Genomic DNA, 24,897 nt, shown 5'->3' with positions numbered 1-24,897 from the left:
AGATGGTCACTTTGATTGGTACAGAAATTTGTTCCTGTGCTACCAGCTTAGGTTCGGACCTATGAGGTCATACATATTAGAGTTCACGATCCGATCAAATGGTTGATCAATGATGAAGAATCATTCTAGGGTTAAACGATCAATATGATTGACATTTAACCTAGTGCAAGAAGTGTTGCAAAAGGATCGATTAGCAATTCGATTACTAATTGCCTTAATTTGATTAAGCCAATGAGTTGAGATTAAATCTAGTTGAATATAATTTAATTAAATTTAGTTTGGACTTGATTGGATCAAGTCCAATTGATTTATTGGATAAAACAAGTACAAGAAAAACTAGTCCTAGTTCAATTAGGACTTAGGTCAACCTAATTTTTAATTTGATTAAAAAATTAAAATAGATTTAAATCTAATTTATTATGATTAAATTAGATTATTAATAGGGTTAAGATCTATTTTAATTGGGTTGATCTAATTTTAGTTTGATTTGGTTTGAAAAATCAAATTAAAATAATTCATAAGATAGAATCCTAGTAAGACTAGGATTCTACCTTGCGCCACATAAGCCCCCCATGCCCTCTCTCTTATTCCATGCCAATTCTCTCTTATTTTGTGTGACAAAAATCCTCTCCCATGTCTTCACCATGCCCAAAAGGTTTCCTCTCTTCTTTCTTATATGGAAGATGGTTGTGGATCAAATCAAAGTAGGAATAAGTTTAGATTTCAAATTCTATGAGATAGAGTTTTAGAAATTCAAAACTCTTTCCTTTTTGCATCAATTTTATCCAAATTTTTTTTGAGATTTTCACGGCTTTTATGGCACTTGATAGGTGCCTTTTGCTATTGGTCCATGCATAAAAAGAAGGAGGGGGCACCCAAGAGTTGGGCACCCCTTATCTTGTCATGTTTGGATAAACTTTGACTAGGTATTTGACCTAGATAAGGACTCTATCATATCTCTCTATATAAAATAATTTTTTTTATAAAATTTTCATAAAAAATAGATCAAAGAGAGAGTTTTGGGGCATCCAAAAATTAGAGAGAAAGAAGGTTGGGACGTGAAGATATAATAGACACAAGATAGGATGTCTAGAGAGAGCAAAGAGAAGAAGAAGAGGGTCTTCTTCTAGGTTTGTTGTGTTCATCTCTTCCCTTCCTTCATCTTGAATTTTCTGAGAGCATCTCAGATCTGAAACTCCTCCTCCTACTTTTCATCTTTAAAAGAGTTCAAATCAAGAAGAAGAAAGTACCAGATCAACCACTGAAGAAGGATCAGCGCAGTACTAGCATACTGTGCTGATTTTTTAGAGCAGGACTTCTGATCGAGATTCGTGGGCTTGTGTGGATGACTCCTAGAGGCCGGACGCATGTACAGCTTGCAACATCATCCTCAAGCCTGGATCAATAAGATTATAACATCTAACTTGCAAGATAATAGATCTGATCTATTGTTTATTACATATATTAGATGTAGTATAGAAACATGTTGATATGATCAACATGTAGTTCATTCTCTATATATTTTAATTTTTGATTTAATATCATGTAATAATCATATAATAAAATCTTAGATCTAAAAATTTTTTAATTTTATAAAATAAATTTTAATTTATTTTAGTCTTTCGCTGTATGATCTTGAAAAAGTTTCAAGATCTAATTCTGAAATCCTAGATTTGGTTCCTTCAGAACCATGGAGAGATACTGTCAAAATTTTCATAAAAATGATATAAAATATTCATTAATAACAATAATAAGATTATTACTTTTCTAAAAGAGATAAGGTCACATCTATTGTAATGATTTGAAATGGATAGGATCATATATTTTTACTTTATTAAATTGATGGATATATATTTTATATGCTACTGTTCAGTTTGTATTTTTTAATATATATTATTTTATATAAAGTGATCCATATCTGGATCCAGATCAGAATTTTGGCCAAAATTCGGATCATGATTCAGTCCGAAATTCAGATTGAAATCCAGAATACCATTGAACCTTTTTTTGGTTGTTAATAATTTGGTGTTTGTTGTTAGATGGATATCAACAAAAATTGGATGAATGCTCGAGATATTTTTTTGCCTGAATATCGAAAAGAAGTTCGAGATTTTATTGAGTTTGTATGGTATAAGGTTGACAGTGCTAGTCGGATAAAGTGTCCATGCAAGAGATGTGTCAATATGATATATCATCACATAATACTTGTTGAGGAGCATCTGCTACATTATGGTATAGATAAAAAGTATACTTATTTGATATGATATGAGGAGGGTGATCCGAATGAAGTGGTGCACGGCGATGACGATACTGAAGATGATAGTGATACTGTTGGACCTGTCGAACATAGTGGTATAGAAGAATTATTAGATGATTTATATTAGAGTGCTTGTTCAAATATACTCATGAGTACTACTGCATCTAAAAATAATTCTGACCATGAACATAATATCCGGCTTGAGGTAGAAGAAACTTCTGAGCAGTTTACAAAGCTTGTAAGAGATACACGAGAGCCACTCTATCCAAATTGTATAAAGTTTTTCAAGTTAGAGTTTTTAATAAAATTGCTTCATATTAAAATTGTAAATGAATGGAGTCAAAAGTTATTTGATCAAATTTTGACATTGATTAAAGTAGCTCTTTCTGATGGAGAGAGACTTCCGAAATCATATTCTGAAGCAAAAATATACATGTGAGAATTGAGACTTGGCTATATTTCTATACATGCCTGTAAATATGACTGTATATTATTTTATAAGGATAACGAATAGGCAACTGAACATCCAAAATATGGTGAGTCTAAATACAAAACTGATAATAGGAAAGCAAAGAAGATACCTCAAAAGATTTTGAGATATTTTTCACTGATTTTAAGACTTCAAAGGTTGTATATATCCACAAAGACAGCTGAAAAAATAAGATGGCATTATGAGAAGCGAGTTCCAGAGAAGAATATACTTAGCCATCTGGTCAACTCTTTAGTGTGGAAAGACTTCGATGTAAAGTATCCACACTTTGCGAGTGACTTGCGTAATATCCGGCTTGGTCTAGTGACAGATGGATTTAATTCCTTTGGCAATCTGAGTACCTCTTCCAGTATGTGGCTTGTGATGCTAGTTGTATATAATGTGTCATCTTGAAAGTATATGAAAGAATCATTTATTTTTATGTCATTGTTGATTTCGGATCCGAAAGCACAATGTAATGAAATTGATGTATATCTACGACCTTTAATCAATGATCTAAAGGAGCTATGAAAAAATGAGGTATAGACATATGATTCTGTGAGTCAAAGTAATTTTAAGTTGTATGCTTCGATTCTATGAATCATAAATGATTTTTCTACATATGAAAACTTATCTGAAAGGAGCACCAAAGGATATCTTGCATGTCCAATATGCAATAGAGATGCATCCTCCTTATATTTAAAGCACGGATGAAAAATATGTTTCATGGGTCATTAGCAGTTTCTCTCTGATAATCATTTTTGAAGGACCCATTATAACCAATATTTTGATGGTAAGTCCGACCGACGTCCGCCACTTAAGGAGTTAAGTGGAGCAAAAATTTTAGAACAACTTGAAGTTATTGAAAACATCTAATTTAAAAAAATATCAGGTACTCGCAAATGAAAGCATACTAAAGCTGAGCTGAATTAGACGAAGCGAAGCATCTTTTTCAAACTACCGTATTGGAAGCAGCTACTACTTCATCATAATCTGGATGTAATGTATATTGAAAAAAATATTTATGATAATATCATCGGTACTGTATTGAACATCTCAAAAAAAATAAAAGATGATACAAAAGCTCGCTTTCATTTACAAAAAATGAGAATCCGATTGGAGTTGCATTTAATTTATCGAGATGAGAAATTTTTTATACCACCTGCATGTTATTCGCTGTTTGGTGAGGAAAAAAAAATTCTGTGGATGGTTCAAAATCGTAAAGTTTTCTGATGCATATGCTTCTAACGTATCACGGTATGTTGAGAACAACGATGGCAATATCTCTGGCATGAAAAGTCATGACTCCCATATGATGATACAATGTTTACTTCTTGTGATCATGCGTGGCTATTTGGGTGGTGATATTTCAACTGCATTGATTGAGCTAGGAGTGTTCTTTCGAGAACTGTGTTGTCAAAAATTAAAGATTAACTTACTTGAAAGATCTGAGAAGGATATCGTACTCATTCTTTGTAAGTTAGAAAAATTTTTTCTACCATCACTTTTTGATGTTATGGTGCATCTGGCTATTCATCTTTCAAAGGAAGCTCTTTTGGTCGGATCGATATATTATTGATGGATGTATCCTATTGAAAGATAAAAAAATTATACGTACTTTATCATATCAATTATAAGATATAAATATATTTCTAAAATTTAAATTTATTTTTATTTATAGATTCTTTTATATCTTAAAAAAATATGTGCGTAATAAAGTAAGATCTGAAAGGTCTATAGCGGAAGCATATATAGCTATGGAGTGTGTCACATTCTGCTGGATATATCTTGACAATATCGAAATGAGGTTCAATCGTATAGATTGTAATGCAGACCATGAAAGGGGTGACAATGAATCGACGTTGTCTATATTTAAACAAATGGTTTGATCTATTGGTGCAAGAGGATATGAATTTATGGACGTGAACGAGCTATCTAAGGTATACTTTTACGTTCTAAATAATTATGAAGAAATTGAAGATTTTATTAAGTAAGTACCATCTTAGCATACTATTTAATGTTTTAAGTAATTTTTTTATGTCAATGTAAAATTAAAAATCATAACTTGTTGTAGTGAGCACAAGAGTATACTATGTAGAGAGAATAATACAGATGCTGATGTTCGACATAGGAGAGAATTTATAAAATAATTTGGTAATCTTGTAAGTTGTATTAGTGATACGTTATTTATTTAATTATAAATAATATTATTTGAACCAACATAATTTTTTATGTTATAGTATAGATCAAACATAAGTATTTCAATAAAGAAGTGGATGCGATCGATGAGTTGTATGATTTAGTATGTGGTTTCGATCGAAGGATTAATCACTACGTATTCTGTATCATTGAAGAAATGAGATTTCATACAAGGGAGCTCAAGATGCAACGACGAATCTAGAATAGTGAGATTACTACAATAGGATATGAAGGAGAAGAAGAGATTGAATATTATGGTGTATTGGTAGATATCATAGAACTGAAGTATGGATTCAGTAATTCTATATTTTTATTTCAGTATGAATGGTGGGATATTAGTAATAAAAAAATCAGTATTCATATCGATTCATACTTTATCAATATAAATTTTGTACGAATATGGTACTAGAATGAGCCGTATATATTAGCAACTCAAGCGAAACAAGTAAAATATTTGAAAGATCTAAAGTATCGAAGTAATTGGCATATTGTATAAAAAATAATATCTAGAGGCGTATATGACATACCAACTCGATTAGAGATGAATGAAAATTCAGATTTATATGAAGAAGAAACTTTTCAGTAAGAAGAACAAACATTGACCGAGCTTTTTGTTGATGAAGAACTTGTAATGCACATATACCGTCCAACAAAATTGAAGCTAATCATGTATTTAATCTTGATGAGTCGGAAGGCGATGATCAGTTGATAAATGATGATGAGATAGAAGACGACACATATATCGATTATTGTGATTCGGAGGAGGATCTACACATAGAGGAAGATACGAATATTGATGAGTAGATCTATATTATTCGTTCAATCTTCTCTTGCAATAATGGTATGCGATATAATTGTATTCATCAGAATATAATTATTTATTATTATTATTATTATTTAATATTATATTTATTTATATGTCAATTACTACAAATATGGCACCAAGAGACAGAATACGACGTTCACATTCACAGTCTATCCCGGAGGTTGAGGCACCTTCACCGATCTCTGTTGCCGTACCGACTTTATTGTTAGAGGGTCTTGCACTGATAGATCCCAGTGAGGTGGGTCCCAATGAGGCGGATCCGAGTGGGATAGGTTTGAGTGGTATTATTATACTTTTTGTATAATAAAATTTGATTTTTTTATTTGGATAGCTATTATACTAATAATTTATTTATTGTTGTTTCAAGTCAGTCTTCATCTATAGTGAGGTGAGGGCAAGATCTATCGAAGAACCTCGTTCTAGAGCGTTGGAGATGCGAGCACCCGGGACAGCATCTCCATATCGAGATATCAGTTGGCTACACCAGGCCCATTAGGGGATGGTGCGAGCTGTGACAAACTGAGCTGGGCATCATATGTCGCAGCTATGCCCCCGTGATGCTCTTCGATTGGTGTCACATTCTATCGGCTTAAAGAGAGTTTTGTATACCCACTTACAAGTAAAATAAATTATATTATAAATATTTAATTTACATCATATTTTTTTAATATTTGTTATTTACAGGATGTATTCGACATCATTGATTTTGAGGAGGATCATGTGAGGCAAGCCATGGACACTCATTTATCATTGCATTTCAAGGATTATCGCCATCACATGCATCAGCATTAGTACCATATGGTGCAGGATCATGGAGAGGAGGCAGTGCGACAGCAGCCCTATGACAGCATCACTATGGATGACTAAATTGTTATATGTAGGCATTACGAGGATCTGACATATCAGGTTACACATCTAAATTTTTTTTAGAGTTTAATGATTGAATCATTTATTCTTAAATTAAATTTATTATCTACTAATTTGACTAGTAACTGTACAGAGAAGATGTATCCAGAACATCATGAATCGAGCGAAACAGACCATACCGCATTATGTGGATTATAAGTCGTTCGCTCATCACATGGAGCACATGGTAGGTAAGTTTTAATTTTTAATTAGTATATAATTTTTTAGTTATTTAAAATTTTTTTAATTAATTTTTAAATTACAAAGAGATGCTAAGAGTGACGAGCTTCTTGGTAGAATCGATATCTACAAGCGGACCCACCAACAACAGTTAGGAGAGTGGATGATGGAGAGCCAGAAGCTCTTTGTAAGTTTTTTCAATTATTTTTTCATTCGCAGTCTGATTTTTATTATAAAATTAAAATGGCTATAACTTTAATTTTTAGGACTGTATGATAGACATGAGATCCCAGCCTACTCTTGAGGGCTCGACCGCACCCACAGATGATGAGATCTGTGATCAGGTGCTTGATTTGAGATCCTGTTATGTTAGGAGTTTAGGGTATAGGATCACTGCTCCCTCATCCTCACGCTCATCTACGGCTGACATCTATTCTGCGTGAAAGACTCGATTGATGGAGGTACAGAGACAGGCTGTCATAGATCGACAACAGGCTGAGTAGCGAGCTCAGGAGTTGGTTGCACGCGTCGACGAGTATCAGCAGCTTCAGATTCAGATGATGGAGTGGATGGTGCAGATGGAGTAGATGATACAGCTGATGAGACAGCAGCAAGCCAGTCCGAGCTCTTTCGAGCGCTTCTCTTCCCCAACTCATTCTCTAAATGCCGACACTTGACGGCTTCTTCATGTACTTTTTTATTTTTATTTCAAATCTATTATAATTTTAATTTAATATAATAAAATAATAAAATTTATTTATCTATTTATTATATAAATTTTTTATTTTTATTTTTTTAATTTATAAAAAATATTATAGATATAAATTAAAAATATATATTCATAAATTATTTTTTTAAAAAAATATGTTTAAATTATTAGCAACAGAATTATTTTTGACAAAATATTAGTTGCCAAAAATATTTTAGTATCATAATTTATTTTTTTAATAAATATAAAATTATTAAAATTTTATATATAATTAATAGCAATGAAAAATTATTCATCACAAATAATTATTAGCGATGGAAAGTTTCATCAAAAATTATTGTATTTATGATATAAATTTTTCATCATTAATATTATTTAAATTTAATTTTTAAAAAAAATATTATTAAATTAATAGCGATGAAAATTTTTTTTATAAAAATAATTATTTGCAATGCAAATTTTTCATCACTAAAAATTTTTAAATATTTTATTTCAAAAAAATTTTAATTAAATTAATAGTGATGAAAAAATTTTTATCGTTATTAATTTTTTATTTATTAGCAATGTTATAATTCATCATAAATATTTTTTTATGATTAAAATTTTTCATCAAAATTTTTTAACAATAAAAATTATTCATCGTAAATAAATATTATTATCGATAAAATATTTTTTTCATCATAAAATATTATCAATGATGTGATTATTTGTGATGAAAAATTAACAACGAAATTTTCGTTGCTAATAACTATTAGCGACGAAAATAGGTTGTTAGCGATGAAAAATTTTCATCGCAAAAACTTTCTTTTTTTATAGTGTTTTATGGGTTTTCCGACAAACCCGACGGCCGGTAGGGGGTGTACGATGCCATGAAAAGGAGAAGAGGGAAGAGAGGAAGGAGGGCTAAGGCTTACCTCCACACTGATGAGGTCTTCGGTGAAAATTTGAGACAAACACAATGAGAGTGTTTGCGGCTTCAATGGAAGAATCTGAGGAGAAAGGAGAAGAAAAAATCAATGCTCGCCGTAGCCGACCATGGAGGAGGGAAGAGGGGTTTTATATAGGGCGGAGGGGAGGTCGAATCCTTTTCGGATTTGACTTCCTCTCTCATTTGCTCTCGTGGAAGAAGACTCCCAATGGGAGTCTTCAATATTCTTTTTTTTTTGTTTTATTTTTTTTTTCTTTTCTATGCCCTAAGATTTATGTAAGGGGTGGGATTTTAGGGTTGGATATCACTTTCTATCCTCTTTAAAAATAGTTTCATCCTCAAAACTTGACATACCTTTATTTTTAAATAAATGAGGATACTTTATCTTCATATTATCTTTATCAGACTTTAGATTAGTTTTCATCAATCTTAGTTTTCTTATGATATAATTCTTAAATAAAATATTGGTGAGAATAACTTTTCTTAAGTGAAGAGATCACATATAGTAATTTATTCAATTCTTTGAATATGTAGTTAAACTTGGAAGACACAAAAGAATAATAAAATTATAATCAAACAACACATGGGCATCCATGGGTTAACTAGAATCATACCTGTAATGACTTGATCACCTGTATTGGCATTCTGTTCAATCAAAGCAAATACTCGTGCATTCTCTTTTTGGTTCTGATCAGAGAGTTTGGTGGACTTAAGAGTTATTCTTTTTATTAAAACAATCTTGTGCCAAATGTCCCTTCTTACCGCACTCAAAGCACATTTCAAGTTTCTTATAACAAGTCCCACTATGATTTCTACTGCAGTACTCACAAGTCCCGATTCCTTTCTTCTTATTACAGTGGTTCTCTAAGTTGTCATGTTGGTCATTTTAAGTCCCAGTTGGTCTAGACCTCTTCCTATTTTTTCTTTCTTGCTCCGATCTTTTAATATCTGATTCAACTTTCAAAGCTTATTCTAGTACATCCTTATAGCTATTAAAAAAATGAGAGGATAAACGAGAGCAAATTTTATATCCTAGACTATGCTCAAATCTATTTGCTTTGCTTTTTTCAGACTCTATAAGTTAGGGGCAAAATCGATCTAACTCATTGAATTTGTTTGCATACTCCAATACTGTCATATCATCTTTTTGCCTCAAATTCAAGAACTCATTTTCTTTTACTAATCTCACTGACTCAGAAAAATACTAATCATAAAATCTCTTTCTGAACTCCTCTCATATCAATTGATTATCATTATTTTCATATGTAGTCTTTATTGCAGTCCACCAAAACTCAGCATTTTCTTTTAGCATAGGAATGGCTAACCTAACCTTCACATCCTCAGGATACTATAGTGCATCAAACATCTTTTTCATTTTTCGAATCCATGTTTCTGCAACCAGAGGGTCAGATCCACCCTCAAACAGTGATGGATTAAGCCTTCTAAATCTCTTATAATATGACTCTAAAGATGGTGTAGATTGAGGAGCGACTTGTGTCTGTTGTTGTTGAATAAGCTGGGCTACTACTTGGCACACCCCAGCAATGTCTGTCTTAATGGTCGGTGCATTAGGGGCCTACTCAACCGATTGGCTAACATTTTTTCTTATAGCCCTTGGCCTACTCAACCGATTGGCAGGATTTGTCGAGACTTCATTCTCTCTATTGCTCATTATCACCTAGATAAAAAAATACTAACATTAATTAACTTAAATGAGTAATGGAAACTCTAAGAAAACTTGTCTATTCTTATTTAGTTAAATATGATCTAGCAAAATGAGACCTATCTACCCATTGCTAGATTTTAAGTTTACCCATGATCAAACCTATTGCTCTGATATCATTAAATATCACACCCCAAATCTAGGACATAACACAACCATGCCACCGAAAGATGGGGCCCACGATAATATGAAGTCAATCAATCATAATTAGCTAAAATCTATCAAAAATAAGTTATAACAAAAAATTTAATTCCATTATTCATCAAGTAAATAAACTAATATTGGGTCAAAGTGACTAAATCTAAAACATAATACGAAACCCATATATCAAAATTTATCAGTAGTTGATTACAAGCCCATAATAATCCTATAAATTCAATTTCAACTATAAATCTCTATGCTTACTGGTGTAGACCCTCTAGCTTAGATCATCATTGTTTCCTAACAGAAAAAGAAAAAGAAAAAGATATGAGCTATACCAGCTCAGTAAGTAAACCTTACACTATCCTACCCGGATCAAGCATAAGTTTATACATGCATCAATAAATCATTTAGAGAAGATGATTATCATTGAAACATAAAATTTTCATAATAACAATATATCATAAATTAATAATGCTCTTGTATGTACATAAATCATGTAATTTACATAAACATAGTTTTCAATGCATAACATAAACAAATTCATAAATTATGTCAACTTCGTATATAAAGTCATAAATCATTTGTCATTCTTTTCATATCATGATTCTTAATAATTCTCTTAGACTAAATACTAAGATCACTATTATACCCGTGACAGAGCCATAATCATGTACCAACTACTATTACCCATTGGCAGGGTCGTATACCAATTACTATTATCCGTTGGCAGGATCGTATATCAATTACTATTACCCACTGGCAAAGTTATATGTCAATTACTATTACCCACTGGCAGGGTCATATATAGCTATTTGAGAGCTTTTTTTATGTTTCTTAAGATAAGCATTTTTAAATCATATTTCATCAAATCATATTTTCTTAAATCATACACAAATAAGATACTAGATAATTTTATAAAATTTATAATCCATAAATAATCTTTAATAGTAAAATAATCGTGAAATCATTCCTTTTATAACCAGACATAAATTTCATAAATATGAAGTTCATATTTTATAAAAAAAATTATTCATATTAAAATATTTATAAATCACTATTTTATGGTAAATCATAAATTTCACAATGCATATGCTCGATCTTTATTTTATGAAAATATAGAATAATTCTTTTCTTGATAAAATAATCAATAATTTCAAAAGTAAGTAAGAAATGTCAGGATTACTTATCTTTTTCGTCCTAGCCCTTCAAACTTTGATAAATAAATTTATCAAACCTATTTAATATATTAAAAACATCATTAATTTTTATTTATTAATTCAATAATAAAGAAAGAATACTATAAATTGGGTGGCCAGTTCGACTGGCAGTCTAGATGTTGAGATAATTTGGGATCTTTCTAACCAAGAGTCAAATATAAGTGACTCGATCAAAGAATCATGAAGCATGAAGTGGAATCAAGGTCAAGATCAATCAATAGGTTCATCAATAGTAGGTTTTAAGGGTATTTGACATGATCGAGGTAAGGTCCGATATCTTGCATGGATATTAAAGTAGTTTTCGACTACTTTGGGTACATCATCTGAAGTTCATACGAGGATCCATGAATTAGATGGAGAGAGAATAAAGGAAGAAAAATCCTAGAGAGAATGAGAGAGAGAAAACAAGAGAGGAGAGAGAAAAATCTTTTTTTCTCTCTTTTTTTTTCTTTTCTTTTTTTCTTCTTCTTTTTTCTTTTTATGGGTTTTCCAGCAAATCCGACGGCCAGCGAGGGGTGCATGATGCCATGGAAAGGAGGGGAGGGAAGAGAGGAAGGAGAGCCGAGGATTACCTCCATCACCAGTGAAGTCTTTGACGAGAATTTGAGGCAAACACGGTGAGAGCATCCACGGCTTCAATGAAAAATTCGAGGAAAAGGAGAAGAAAAAATCGATGCTCGTCGTGGCCGACCATAGAGGAGGAAAGAGGGGTTTTATATAGGACGGAGGGAAGGCCGAATCCTTCTCGGATTTGACTCCTCTTCGATTTGCTCTCGTGGAAGAAGACTCCCAATGGGAGTCTTCAATATTCTTTTTTTTTCTATTTTATTTTATTTTTTGTTTTCTTTTTCATGCCCTAATATTTGTGCAAGGGAGTGGGATTTTAGGGATGGATATCACAGGTCCTACCTTTAAGACTAGCCAGCAAGCTTGACAGAGTGGTTTCATCTACTCAATCTGCATTCGTTCGAAGAAGAACCATTGTAGATAATTTTGCAATTCGAGGAAGAACCATTGTAGATAATTTTGCAACGGCAAATGAGATCATTTCTCGAGCTAATAGGTCCAAACAGAAAGAAATCATCTATAAGTTATGTTGGGAATAAAATACCCTCCGGCCAAAGTTTGTAAAAGACCGACCCTTCCAGCGCTTTTCCAGCTTCCGACCTTGTGTAGCATCTCTCTGAACCCCCTCGACCATCCGAGCTTCCAGACTTCTCCGACAATGAGCTTCTCCATCCATCTACCGGGCCGCTCCAAAGGCTCTCTAGGCCTCACTATCAACCGACCTTCTACAGTGATCAACTATTCTCCAGACTTCTTCCGGACTTTGTCAATATCCGAGCTTCTTCGACAACGAGATTTCTATAGTAATCAGACTCCATCTAAGTTTTTACGACGGTTGACCGCCTTCAGGATTCTAATCGGACTCCTGCGAGAGCCGAACTTCTATTACGAGTGGTCTACTCATAACTTCTACTACGAGCGGTCTACTCCGAACTTCCACTACGAGCGGTCTACTCCGAATTTCTACAGCGGGCGGTCTACCCCGGATCTCTACTGTAAACAAATTCCATTCGAGCCTCTACTGTAAACACATTTCTTCCGAACTTCTATTACAGGTAGACTTCAGCCGAGTTTCTTCGTAGTCGGATCCCAAACGAGCTTCTACAATGGGACAGGACCCACCGGCCAGGTCGCTACTTCGAGCTCCCACGACAACCGATCTTCGATCGAGCTTCTACAATAAGCGATCTCCTTTCAGCCTTCTACAAGAATCAGACTCCGTCCGAACTTCCATAGCGGATGGATATCGGACGAGCTTCTACGACGGACGGACTCCGGCAATTGGATTTCTACAGCGACAGATCGCCTCCGATGTCTACCGAACCTCTCCGACACCATCTGAAGTCCACCGCCGGCTGACCCTCCGCCAGATTCTTCATGAAACCGGACTTCTCCGACGGATCATCTTCAGACGAGCTTCCACATCAGGCGAATCCCAGACGGACTTCTCTAGCAATCGGATTCCTACCGGACTTCACCAACGGAAAGTCTCCATCCGAGCTTCTATAGCAGATGACTCCCACCTGTAGTATCAGTGCCTAAGGTATTCGATAACAGTAAACTCGTCAGCAGCTTTGGAAACATCCGAACTTCTCCTAGATCGACGGGATAGAGAGCCATTCCACTCCATCAGATGTCCCAGCCGAGCTCCAGCCGACAGATCCGAATTCTCTGGCAAGTCACGACAATGGCCACTACTCTGCTCCATTCTCTGCGACGGATTCTGTGTGGCACCACTCCTCTCTGGCAAGTCGCGACAACGGACACCACTCCACTCTCCGGGCTCTACCACTCCCTGGCAAGTCGCGATAATGGACACCACTCCACTCTCCGTAACAAACTCCACGTGGCCCTGAACGACCCCTGACGCCACTACTCTCCGTAACAAACTCCGCGCGGCTCTGAACAGTCCACTACCAGACAGTTACAGATGTCGCTGTCAATCAGTTACACTCTCCGTCTATAAAAAGGGACCCCGAGATACATTCTTCTCTAAGCTCAAAAACTTTATCCCAAAACTCTGCTAAAATTTCTACTCAAGCACTCCATTTCTGTTGAGGCAGAGTACTGACTTGAGCATCGGAGGGTCTTGCCGGAGCACTCCCAACTCCGGTTTAGACTTCTCTTGCAGGTTCCGACGGCGACCGCGGTCATCTCAACTCCAGCAACTCCGATTTCGATGGAATTCTGCACCAACAAGTTGGATTTCAAGAAGATGTTCAATAATGTGGTGTGGCCTTTCCTTCTTAACCTCCTATATGCAAAAGGATTCGGTGATAGGCGGTGTCGATGGATTTTGGACATTGTTTCTACTACTAAATCCTCTATTGTGATCAATGGATTTCTGGGGAAATCATTCAGACATCACAAGGGATACGACAAGTAGATCTTTTGTCGCCTCAGCTATTCATCCTTATTGTAGATGCATTAAATCGAATTTTTAAAGTGACAGCAAATCATCAAATGATTGAAGGCATCAGCACTCGTGTGATCTGGGCATTTCTAAAATCTATAATTTACGGATGACACACTCATTTTTTGTGGTGCGCTGTCATTTCGCCAACTACAATTTTTTGGATGTCTAACTTTGTATTGCCATCCAACATCATTAAAAGGATCGACAACCTCGCCGTGCATTCTTGTGGAGTAGGGAGGAAAAGTACAAAGGTAGGAGGTGCTTGTTAAACTAGTTCTCAGTCTGCCGACCTAGAAAATTTGAAGGTATGAAAATTATTAATTTCAAAATATTTAATCAGGTAACATATTGTAAATGATGGTGGAAGCTATTCTCGGACGTGCCTAAGCCCTAAAGTATGTTAGTGAAAGCTGGTTACCATCAAGATCAATCAATATCATTGAACATGCTGCGCGTGCAATAGTTATCGAAGTTTGGAAAAATGTCTAGATGGTAAAATGATTATTTTAGTCGTTAGTGAATTTTCATATTGGAAATGGTCTGCACATCTTATTCTGGAATGATTCTTGGCTATTCGTTCATCCTCTGAAAAAGCGGTTCTCATGGAGATACATTCTTTTAACTAATCATGACATCTCTGTAGCAAAGACATACAATCTCTATAAGGACAATGAGACCTTGCCTCTCACAATGTTACTGAATGCTTATCCATATCACCAGAAGCTGGGGCAGGATTTCTCAGCAGTTGAGATTTCTAACCAACCGAACACCATCGAATGGAGATAGTTTCTCAGTGAAAATGTTTTCAACAAAACATTGCTACCAATTCCTTCTTGATGGTGGTGTAAGACCAAATTTTAGCAGAGTAGTTTGGAAAATCAGGATACTAGAGAAAATCAAATTCTTCCTTCATCTCAATTTTTATGGCAAAATTCTTATTAAGAGCAACCTCGCTAAGCGAGGGTGGAAAGAAAAGGACAGCTGCACCCTATGTGATTCGAGCCAAGAGACGACAGATCACCTATTTCTCCAACATCCCTTTTTAAGGAAAATCTGGTCATTACTTCTAGGAGATCTTCACCTAAAGGATCTACGAGTATCTCAAATAGCATTCTGGAACATTTAGAGGTTGGAAGACCCCATGCGCCTCTTTGAGAAAGGATTAGATACTCTATCGGCCACGGGACTATGGAGTTTATGAAAGGAATGAAACAAACGATGCCTTGAATATCATGCTTATCTTTCAAACTCAATGGCCCAACAAACTGTAAGGCTATTTATCGCTTGGACTGAATACATCAATGGAGCTGACGCGGTACCCATTCAATTAGTCAGAAGTTCTATCAACAAATTTCTTAACAAAGCTTACTGCAACTTCTATCAACAGAGTGACTGAAATCCGACTACAAACCCAATGTAGATCGCGAGGTACATGCTTGGTGCCGAGTCTAGAGATAGCAGTAGTTTCATAAGGTTGGATCCTTATAGAGTATATACCATGTATTCTATAATGACTGCAACAAGGAACCGTAGGCAAATCCCTTCCATTTGTTGATGTTGAATAGGAAACCAGCACCATCTATTTACTATACATATATAAATATTGTAACTCTTATCTAAACTAATATGATACTTCCTGGGTTAGGTTTTCCCTAACTTATTTGCATCAAAAAAAAAAATAATATAGTATGATATATATTATAATATATCTCATGATGTACCCTATTATATGAAATATATATTATAGAGTAAATTATAATGACCTCCTTCAAAATTTGAGATAATTACAGATTCTCACCCAACGTTTTAGAAATATACGTTCTACTACTTAATTTTTACCATATACATGACATGTAACCCCCTACAAATATTTTTCTGTTAAATAAACTACCAATTTATTTGATAATTTTTACTAACATCATCATTATCTAATCTATTTGAATCTCAAAATATTTTATATTTTTTAAATTTAAAATTTAAAATTTTTATATTTGACCAGAAGATTGTGTATATTTTCGAAATATTGAGTGGGATCATGTAATTATCTCAAACCTCGAGAAAGATCAGGATAATTTACTTTATATTATATTATATTAAAATATATTATTATTACATGATAATTATGTTATATTATATTATTATATATTATATTATATATTATTTTATAATATAATAATAGAATATATTATATTATTAGATTATTATTATAAGGTTAAATGTACTTTAAGAATAATAAAAATTATTTTTCGACTAATGGGAACAAGACTAACCCATCTTAGATGGATAACGCTTTTCATCTATTTCATGAGTAAATAATACCTATAAAAAAATAATATATCCATCTAAAAAAGCATAAGAAAATAGGTAGTTGGTCAATAAAAAAATTGAACAATTTATCCATGATATTTGTCCATCAAAGAAAAGACCATTTACATAAATAAAATTCAATATGAGGATGATAAAGCTAGGTTGGGTTAAATATAAATCCAACACTATCGATTAAACAAGTTAAATAAGTTGAGCCAAATTACCTATTTATCAAACATCATGAACTCAGGTTTCAAAACTGAATCTATTTAATAAACAAGTTTGATTCAGATTTAAAATTAATAACTCAATCCAAAACTGATCCATCTTGTTTATGATCCAATCCGATCCAGTTGCCACCCCTACCTCGACCTCTCCCTTTTGTTGCACTCCCTTTTGTTGCACACCGAAGTTGCAAGCCACCTCATGGTATAGCCCTGCAACATGGAACAGCCATACACTAAACCTATAGACAACCTGCATCACATTTAGCATAACACAATATGGGAACATAGATACTTTATACGTAGGTTGCATCAAACGGCACAACAAAATTTGAAAGGTATGCACATCAAGGTAGCTCTCAAACGCAAGAAATTTTACAACTGAACTATCTTGGATGAGAAACTTATAGGCTTATAGCCAAATAAGTGAAGAATTATTTTGCAAGAGACAAATAACTTGTTAAAGGTCCTGATTTTGTCTTTCCATTTTTCAGATTTGCGCTATTTGTTTGAGCAGTAGTTAGTCACATGACATCAACCATACTAAACTGACCATATTCAGATTCTCACCTAGAGTTTCATATAACCCAGCTACACCGTCCCTAACAGCTAGTTTACAAGATGGGGGCCACTACCCTTGAATGGGAGACCACAGGAGTAAGTAACATACTTGACACCATCCAGAAGCACGACAACAAAGATTCGAGAGAGAGACTTCGGTGAGATCCTGGCATCACCCTCCCCATCACCAGCCTCCCTAGGATCAGCCAGCACAGAGACGACCATCGAGGAAACAGATTTGTTATCATGCAATTTGCTGCTTTCAGAAGGCTCTGCAAAGTATTCTGTATCATTGAGAGTAGTTCCAGGAAGTGGAATCGGCTCAGGATACATTATCCTCCTATTCTTCATCTTTCTTTGATGAGCAGATGAAGGTAGCTTCCCGGTAGCATTAGCAACTGAAGCATTAACAATTTTAGTGGCAGGAATGATGCCACCGGAAGTAGAGGCTGGTGAAACATCAAACTGGAATACTTCAGTGCACATGCCAGAACTCAAAACTGGACCTGCCAAAAGACACAATCACAACTCAACAACTAAGAACCGTGCAAAGGGACTGCAATGTGATACACGACCTACAGTATATGTGTCAAAAATTTCAACAAAAGGGTAGTTCTCCATGAAGCAATCAAGTTTTTCAAATACACCATTCACCATGGGAAAGTAACAAAGCATACAAAAATAACTATATTTAAAAGATAAAACAATGCACATGCGTCCCACGCACATGCAGGTGCACAGACATGGTATGTAGGTCATGTGTCTGCATGTGCCAAAACAGGCAAGGGTGTGGGAAGTTGTTTGCATGTGCAAGCACACATCTATATGCCTGTACAAAAGCACATATGCATGTCTATCTGTATGTATTTTCATTCGTATACATGCAATGTATGAAATATGGATCTGTCTGTATGAGATCATGTTTAATACCTCAAGATAAAAGCAATGATAATGCTAAAAAAAAAGACAGAAAATGCTTAATTATGGCCATGTTGCATCAACTGAACCAGACAGGGAGTGATTTATAACTGATGAAGAATTTTAATATAGTACATACTGAGCTTCCCAATTGATGAATATAGCAAAGTTTTGAACTACATGAATTGATTGACAATAAGCATGTAATAAGCATATAATACATTTGTCTCACTACAAAGTACAATCTATCAGTAGATTTGATGAATCTTTTACATACCAACTGGAAAATAATTCAATACTTTATATTCTTAAGCAATATCAGGATAAGCATATCAACAGTATAGTTACATAATTGACTTCTAATATTCATAGTCTGAAGGAATTTTGGACATAATATCATCACTTCATAATTTATGAATTAGTAACAAAACTTTGTCTGATAACTTATGGTAAGATCTTACATAACTTATTTATTTTTCACAGGATTAAACTTACTCAAGAATCATGTAATCTTTCTCCTCACATAAGAACCGTTAATAATTTTACCACAAATAATGTTGATAGATAAAGTATAATCATCTATTTAGAATTTTATATTATTCCATAATCATCTATTTATTCTTGAAAAACCTTTTTTTAATATTTTTATTTGGATAACATAGGTGAAACTAATTAAAGACATCTGACAAATAAAACTGCATTTCAATCCTAAGGAATATCCTGGTCAACACCAACGCTCAAACTCATATCCCAATCTTAGAAAATTCCCAATTATAACAGCCAAAGATACCAATGTAGAAAGCATCATACTTAAATTGCATTGCATGCTGGCATCAACAATACTTGACAAATGCTTATATTGTTGGGTATTCATTTTAAAATAGGATCAGAATACTTCCTAAATACCTTCAGGGATATGAAGGGCTTTCTTTCTTCTAACAATGAATCTTGACCTTTGAATGGTGCATTGGTAATTCCAGAGTTTGCAAGGTCAATGACATTGCATAAAGTATAGGTTGTAGTCCATGGCTTTGAATGACAGCCACATGGAGTTTATGGATGTTAATTTATAAAGTATGGACTATGTTATGATAAACCACTCTGGTTTCTAGATGACTTTTAACATATATAATTGTACATTTATCCACATAAGTGTCCAAGGCATGTAGTATTCTATTTTTCAAGATTTCATGTATTAATGTATCCATATCATGTGGTATCTGTATCCCATATCCATATATACAGGCTAATCATAGAACATTTAGAACTAACTTTTATTGAAGATAAACCAACCCCAGAAGCATTCCTTCACTAATTCCAATTGAAAAGTCAAAAATAATAGTAGAATTCGATTTAGAAACATATGACATACTGCTGCCTACAAATTTTAGAGTTTAGTGGCCTCCTTCAGAGATGGCTATACTTATTCTTTTGTATTTGGCTTCTCTTGTACAAAATTGTCATCTTTTCACATTAGCATTTCAGCTCTTCTTCATAAATTAACTTATTGCGCAAAACTCATTTCAATGTGACTATAAATGTACATGATCATTGTGACGTATGCAAAGACAGTCAGAAAGATCCACTAAAAGTCCAAAATGAGGAGCACTAATAGTTAACCAAGGCCATTGCAAGATATACCTGGTCCAATGACTCTTCAGTTTCATCATAAAGCATGATACAAGTCCTCAAGCATAAAAAATATTTACTACTAAAGGCGGTGTGATCAAATATATAACTGAAGTTCTTGCAAGGTAATCCAATCTATACCAGATGCAAACAATAGTTACAATGAAGGGAATCTTACATAAAGAATTGAAGTATTAACTTCTCAAGAGAATAAACAACCAAAGAATAAAGGACACCTTTAATTTGGAAGCACATCTCCTTGTCACTTCTCATCAAAAAGTACTCACTAATTCAGCTTCTAAATTTATAGGTAGTCCTTTCAACCATGGAAGATATTTCATAATGATCATCTTCATATAATTTACATCATTCGAAAAACTAATCCAATAGTTTCAATCATTCTAATTAACTATAAAATCAATGTCTCAATTACTACAAAATCATCCTACTGGATGATGATCTGTTATCTATCATGCCACACATGCCAAGACCCTCATCCTCAATCTGTGTAATACTATAATATCAGCATTTTCCTTATAAAAAGCTCATGTCTAGAGTCTTGAATATAGAGCCTGCACACACACTCCAAATCCAACCCCAACACAATAAAAGAAAAGAAAAATAAATAAGAGAGAGGGAAAAAAAGACCATTCTCACTCTTAACTAACAAGAAAACATTGCTTTTGGACTTAATTTGCTTCATGGTATGAGATAAGCAGTCCTCTATTCCTTGGGGACTTGATGTAGAAGATCAAACATGGCCCACCTTTCCTTGTTCACCATTACTTCTGCTATAGTACATACATAAACTCACGTAAGCAGCACATAAAAAACTCTCATGAACCACAACCCATCATAAGAGCAACATGAAGGGATGGAACTTGGTTGCAAAAAATATCCTATCTTGGTGTCACATCCACTTCATAACTCAATCCACTCCAAGTACCAAAAAATTGCAAGCTTTTATTACTCGCACTATTAGCAATAATTCTTGTAATTTAGTTAAATCAAATAAGAAATACATATTTTTCATCAAGATATGCCATACTGTACCAAACCAAGCGATATGAGGCATTCTGTACTATACCTATTCAGTACCGGTATATAGTATAAAGCATGTAAAGACATTCGGTATGCTTCGTACTAGACATGCCCACATAGTGATGGGATGGTATCAATACCAGGCCAGTACCAAGACAGGCATACCTTGTTTTGCATCATTAAATGTAAAAATAAACAACAAAATGCCATCAAGTAGTGCTTCGCATGGCATCTCAAGAATATCAACATTTTATTTAAATACAATCTCCTCATTCCTGCACCCAAAACTGCCCTTGCTTTAACTCTGCTTCATGCAAAAACAGGGTGAATGCCTGGTACTGTATAATATACCAATCTCTAAGTGACCAAGCCACAGCATAGCAAGAATTATCAAAACAGGCAAACAACCATATCTTCTGAAATGTCCCACTGAAAATTCATCCTTCTTCTGCGGAAGATTCACTAAATAAATTCTAGAATCTTGTCACCAGATGGTAATAGATATCAGTAGGTATGTAACCAACAAGACAAGATGCAAAATTACGTGTTTTATAAATGCAACAATGCCAAACAAGCACATGCACAAATAAGCAGCCACTATTTATCATTACCTGTCATTCCTTCACGGAACCATTGATGCAGTGGTCCATCAGCCGGTATTGACTTTGAATTGTCCCTATATACATCTTCAGTATCAGAAGCAAGTGCTCTCTGATGTTCACCTGAGCTCCTGTACGTGTTGGAATGTTGATCCACCTCCCTTCCACTTTTAGAAAGGGCTAATGCCAATGCCACATTATCAGGGATAGCCAGTCCCGTCTCTTTACCTTCTTTACCTGAAGATTGCCTCACCTGGTCTCTAGAGTTTGTTCGTGCCATGGCCTTCTCGCTAGCAAGAACAGAATTGATTATCAAATTTCCATTAATCTTCACATGTTTTCCGTTTCTCGGAACATATAGTAAAGCAGGCAGAGTCTCGCTTGAGTTCTGTTTGACTTTGAAGACAGATCCATCCACTCCAGTCTCACATCTCCTACCAGTGACCCTATCAACACCTCCCTCACCAAAACCCATCTTTCCATTACATAATCCAATTTCATCGGTACTATTCAGACCACTACCCCGGCCACTAACACTCAAAATCCTACTTTTGGACTGACCAAAAATCGCACCTTTGGCGACACCTAATCCACCAACTATTTCATCTCTATCTCCTCCATTCCTAGGAGTTACTCCTGGAATTACACTTCTAAAAAACAGCAAAGCAAACAACAGCCCCAATAGGCTCACGCTGGCAACTTTCTTGACCTTGCTCTCGCTCTTCTTGCTCTCAGACTTCTTGGCCCTTGGAGTTGAAGTGGGCTGCTGAGGCTTCAATTTAGGTATAGGAACCAAAGGAACCTGAGACCCTGGAGGCCTCAGGGCGTATCCTGGGATCCACGGGAAGTGCACGGGCGCCATCGGTGGCGGAGGATAAACACCCGGCGGAGGGCAATTCCCGCTGCTTCCGCCTAATTGCTGCCGTAGGCTCGCATTCTCTGCCATGATGTACGAGATCTTGGTCTTCAGCTCATTGATCGTGGAGTGCATCAACTTCACCTTCTCCTCCAGCTCCTCGACGTAATGTTTCTTCCGCTGCCTCGAGAGCTGGGCGCTCTCCCGGTTCCTCATCAACCTCGCCTTCCTCTTATCCTCCTCCTCGCTCCCCGCATTAAAAGCACTCGCGCAGTTCCCCTCCTCCGAACGCTGATACTTGCTGTTCCTAGGGTTTGGGGTAGGACTAAGGTTAGGGCATCCGTCCTCTCTGTCCTGCTTCCTCTTGAGGCTCCATCTGCTGTTCTCTTCTTCCAGCTTCACCTCCTCCTGGCTGCTGATGCCAGAAAAGTTCGCGGAATCGGGTGAACAGGTGGCGGAATGGCCGGAATCAGGGGAGGAGGGGCCGTTATTCCGGGAAAGATCGGAGGTTTGATGGCCGGAGGCGGGGCAGGAGGAAGAAACGCCAGATCCGTCGTTGGAATCGGGCAACGGGGATCCATCGCCGGAGGGAGGGAATGGCTGGTCCTCGGGCGACCGGAGCAAATCCTCGATCGGGAAATCGGTGCTGATGTCGAGGTCGTGAAAAGCGAAATCGGCGGCGAAGTCGTCGGGGAGGGGAAGATCGTCGAGGGTGAGATCGGAATCGAAGAAGGGAGGATACGAGGTATCCATCGATGGATTGGAACCGAAGGGCGAGGGGTCGAGGAAGGAATGCTCCGCCATGGCCTAGCGTCTCCGCCGGATAGGGGCGAAGACGGGGGTCTTTAGGAGGAGGGAGTCAAAAGCGGAAGGAGTCCCACCTCGTTGACGTGAGTGCGGCGAACACGGGTTCGGGAAAGTTCCTCCCCTCGCTGGACTGGGTTGTATCTTTCCCATGGAAGAAGGATTCACCTTCCTTCGCGAGAATCCACCGTTCAGTCGTGCAAACTGTGCAGACCGATAAATATAAAGGTTCGGATTGCTTTGCGAGCTGTGCGGATCGCGATCCGACGGGTGACGCCGCGAAACAAGATCAACCATTCTTTCGCTCGAATGATACAACCCGAACCCCTCTCTACGGTGCGGCAAGTTCTCCAAGTCTCGCCACGTGACTTCTGCGACGCGTGCAAGCAAGGGAAAGGTGGTTTGAAAAATCTGAAGAAAATTAAAGACTTCTCCGCGGATAAAATTTATCGATATATAAATGCTAGTAAATCTGCAAGTGCAAAAGGCACAGATTCGAGGATATCAGTTTTTATATTAACTTTTTGTATTAAAACATGTAAGCTAAATGTTAATTCTTTTTTTCTTTTGTTTTTGAGGGACACCGCACTTGATCGTGGATCGGATATCAATATATTTATTTTTATTTTTATTTTATTTTATATATATAAATATAAATATTATTTAAATATAAAAATTTATATTTATATTTATTTTAAATAAATATAATTATAGATATAAGTTAGATAATTAAACTTAACGACTACATAATCAAAAATATTACTAAATAGATAATAAATCAAATTAATAACATATTTATATCATTATATATTTTTTAAAAAAATTAATAAATTTTATATAAAATTATATAGGGTTATAGGTAGATTTAGATATTTGGATATGGATTAGATAGTTGTCTATTTATATTCATATTCATTTTTTTTTTACGGATATGCATACCGCTATAGATATTTATCGGATTCTCAAATTTCTATTCATATTCAGATTGATTCAAATATAAAAAAGATTCGAATAAATATTATCCATACCACTTTCATCCTTAGATATCGTGCTTGACATAAATTAATAGATAATAAAAAAATATTAAAGACGGCAATATTGTACTAGTTGCATCAATAATTTTTGTATACTAAAATTATTAGGAATACCAAAGGATGAATATTTTAATAGGTGATAGAAAACTAAAAATATAGCCAAAAAGACATGTATTTTAGCATGTAGGACTTTACACTTTGAACATTATACTCTTTTATTTATAATCAACATTTTGGTCAAATATATGTTCAAGCATTGAATTGCAAGCATTATACCATGATTCATCACCATAGATATTTACTATCGAAGCCTTCCAAAAAAAAAAATTACCTATAAAAAATGTAATGTGCAGTTAATCAATCTTTACTCCAGATGAGGACCG

General features: G+C 35.2%; 1 protein-coding gene across 1 annotated transcript; it reads right to left on the bottom strand.

Moving 5' to 3' along the window:
• Positions 1 to 17,463: 17,463 nt before the first annotated feature.
• On the bottom strand, positions 17,464 to 23,542 carry LOC105057834 (bZIP transcription factor 39). Its single transcript, XM_010940540.4, has 2 exons — positions 21,833 to 23,542; positions 17,464 to 18,139 (listed from the first exon to the last, which is right to left on the bottom strand). Exons 1-2 carry the CDS (start codon positions 23,478 to 23,480, stop codon positions 17,682 to 17,684), a joined length of 2,106 nt encoding a protein of 701 aa, XP_010938842.1. The 5' UTR covers positions 23,481 to 23,542; the 3' UTR covers positions 17,464 to 17,681.
• Positions 23,543 to 24,897: the final 1,355 nt, after the last annotated feature.

Source organism: Elaeis guineensis, chromosome 14, assembly GCF_000442705.2.
Source record: "Elaeis guineensis isolate ETL-2024a chromosome 14, EG11, whole genome shotgun sequence".
In the NCBI taxonomy this organism is placed as follows: Eukaryota; Viridiplantae; Streptophyta; class Magnoliopsida; order Arecales; family Arecaceae; genus Elaeis; species Elaeis guineensis.
Note: the sequence above shows the minus strand (reverse complement) of the source record. Positions and strands in the feature narration are given on the sequence as shown.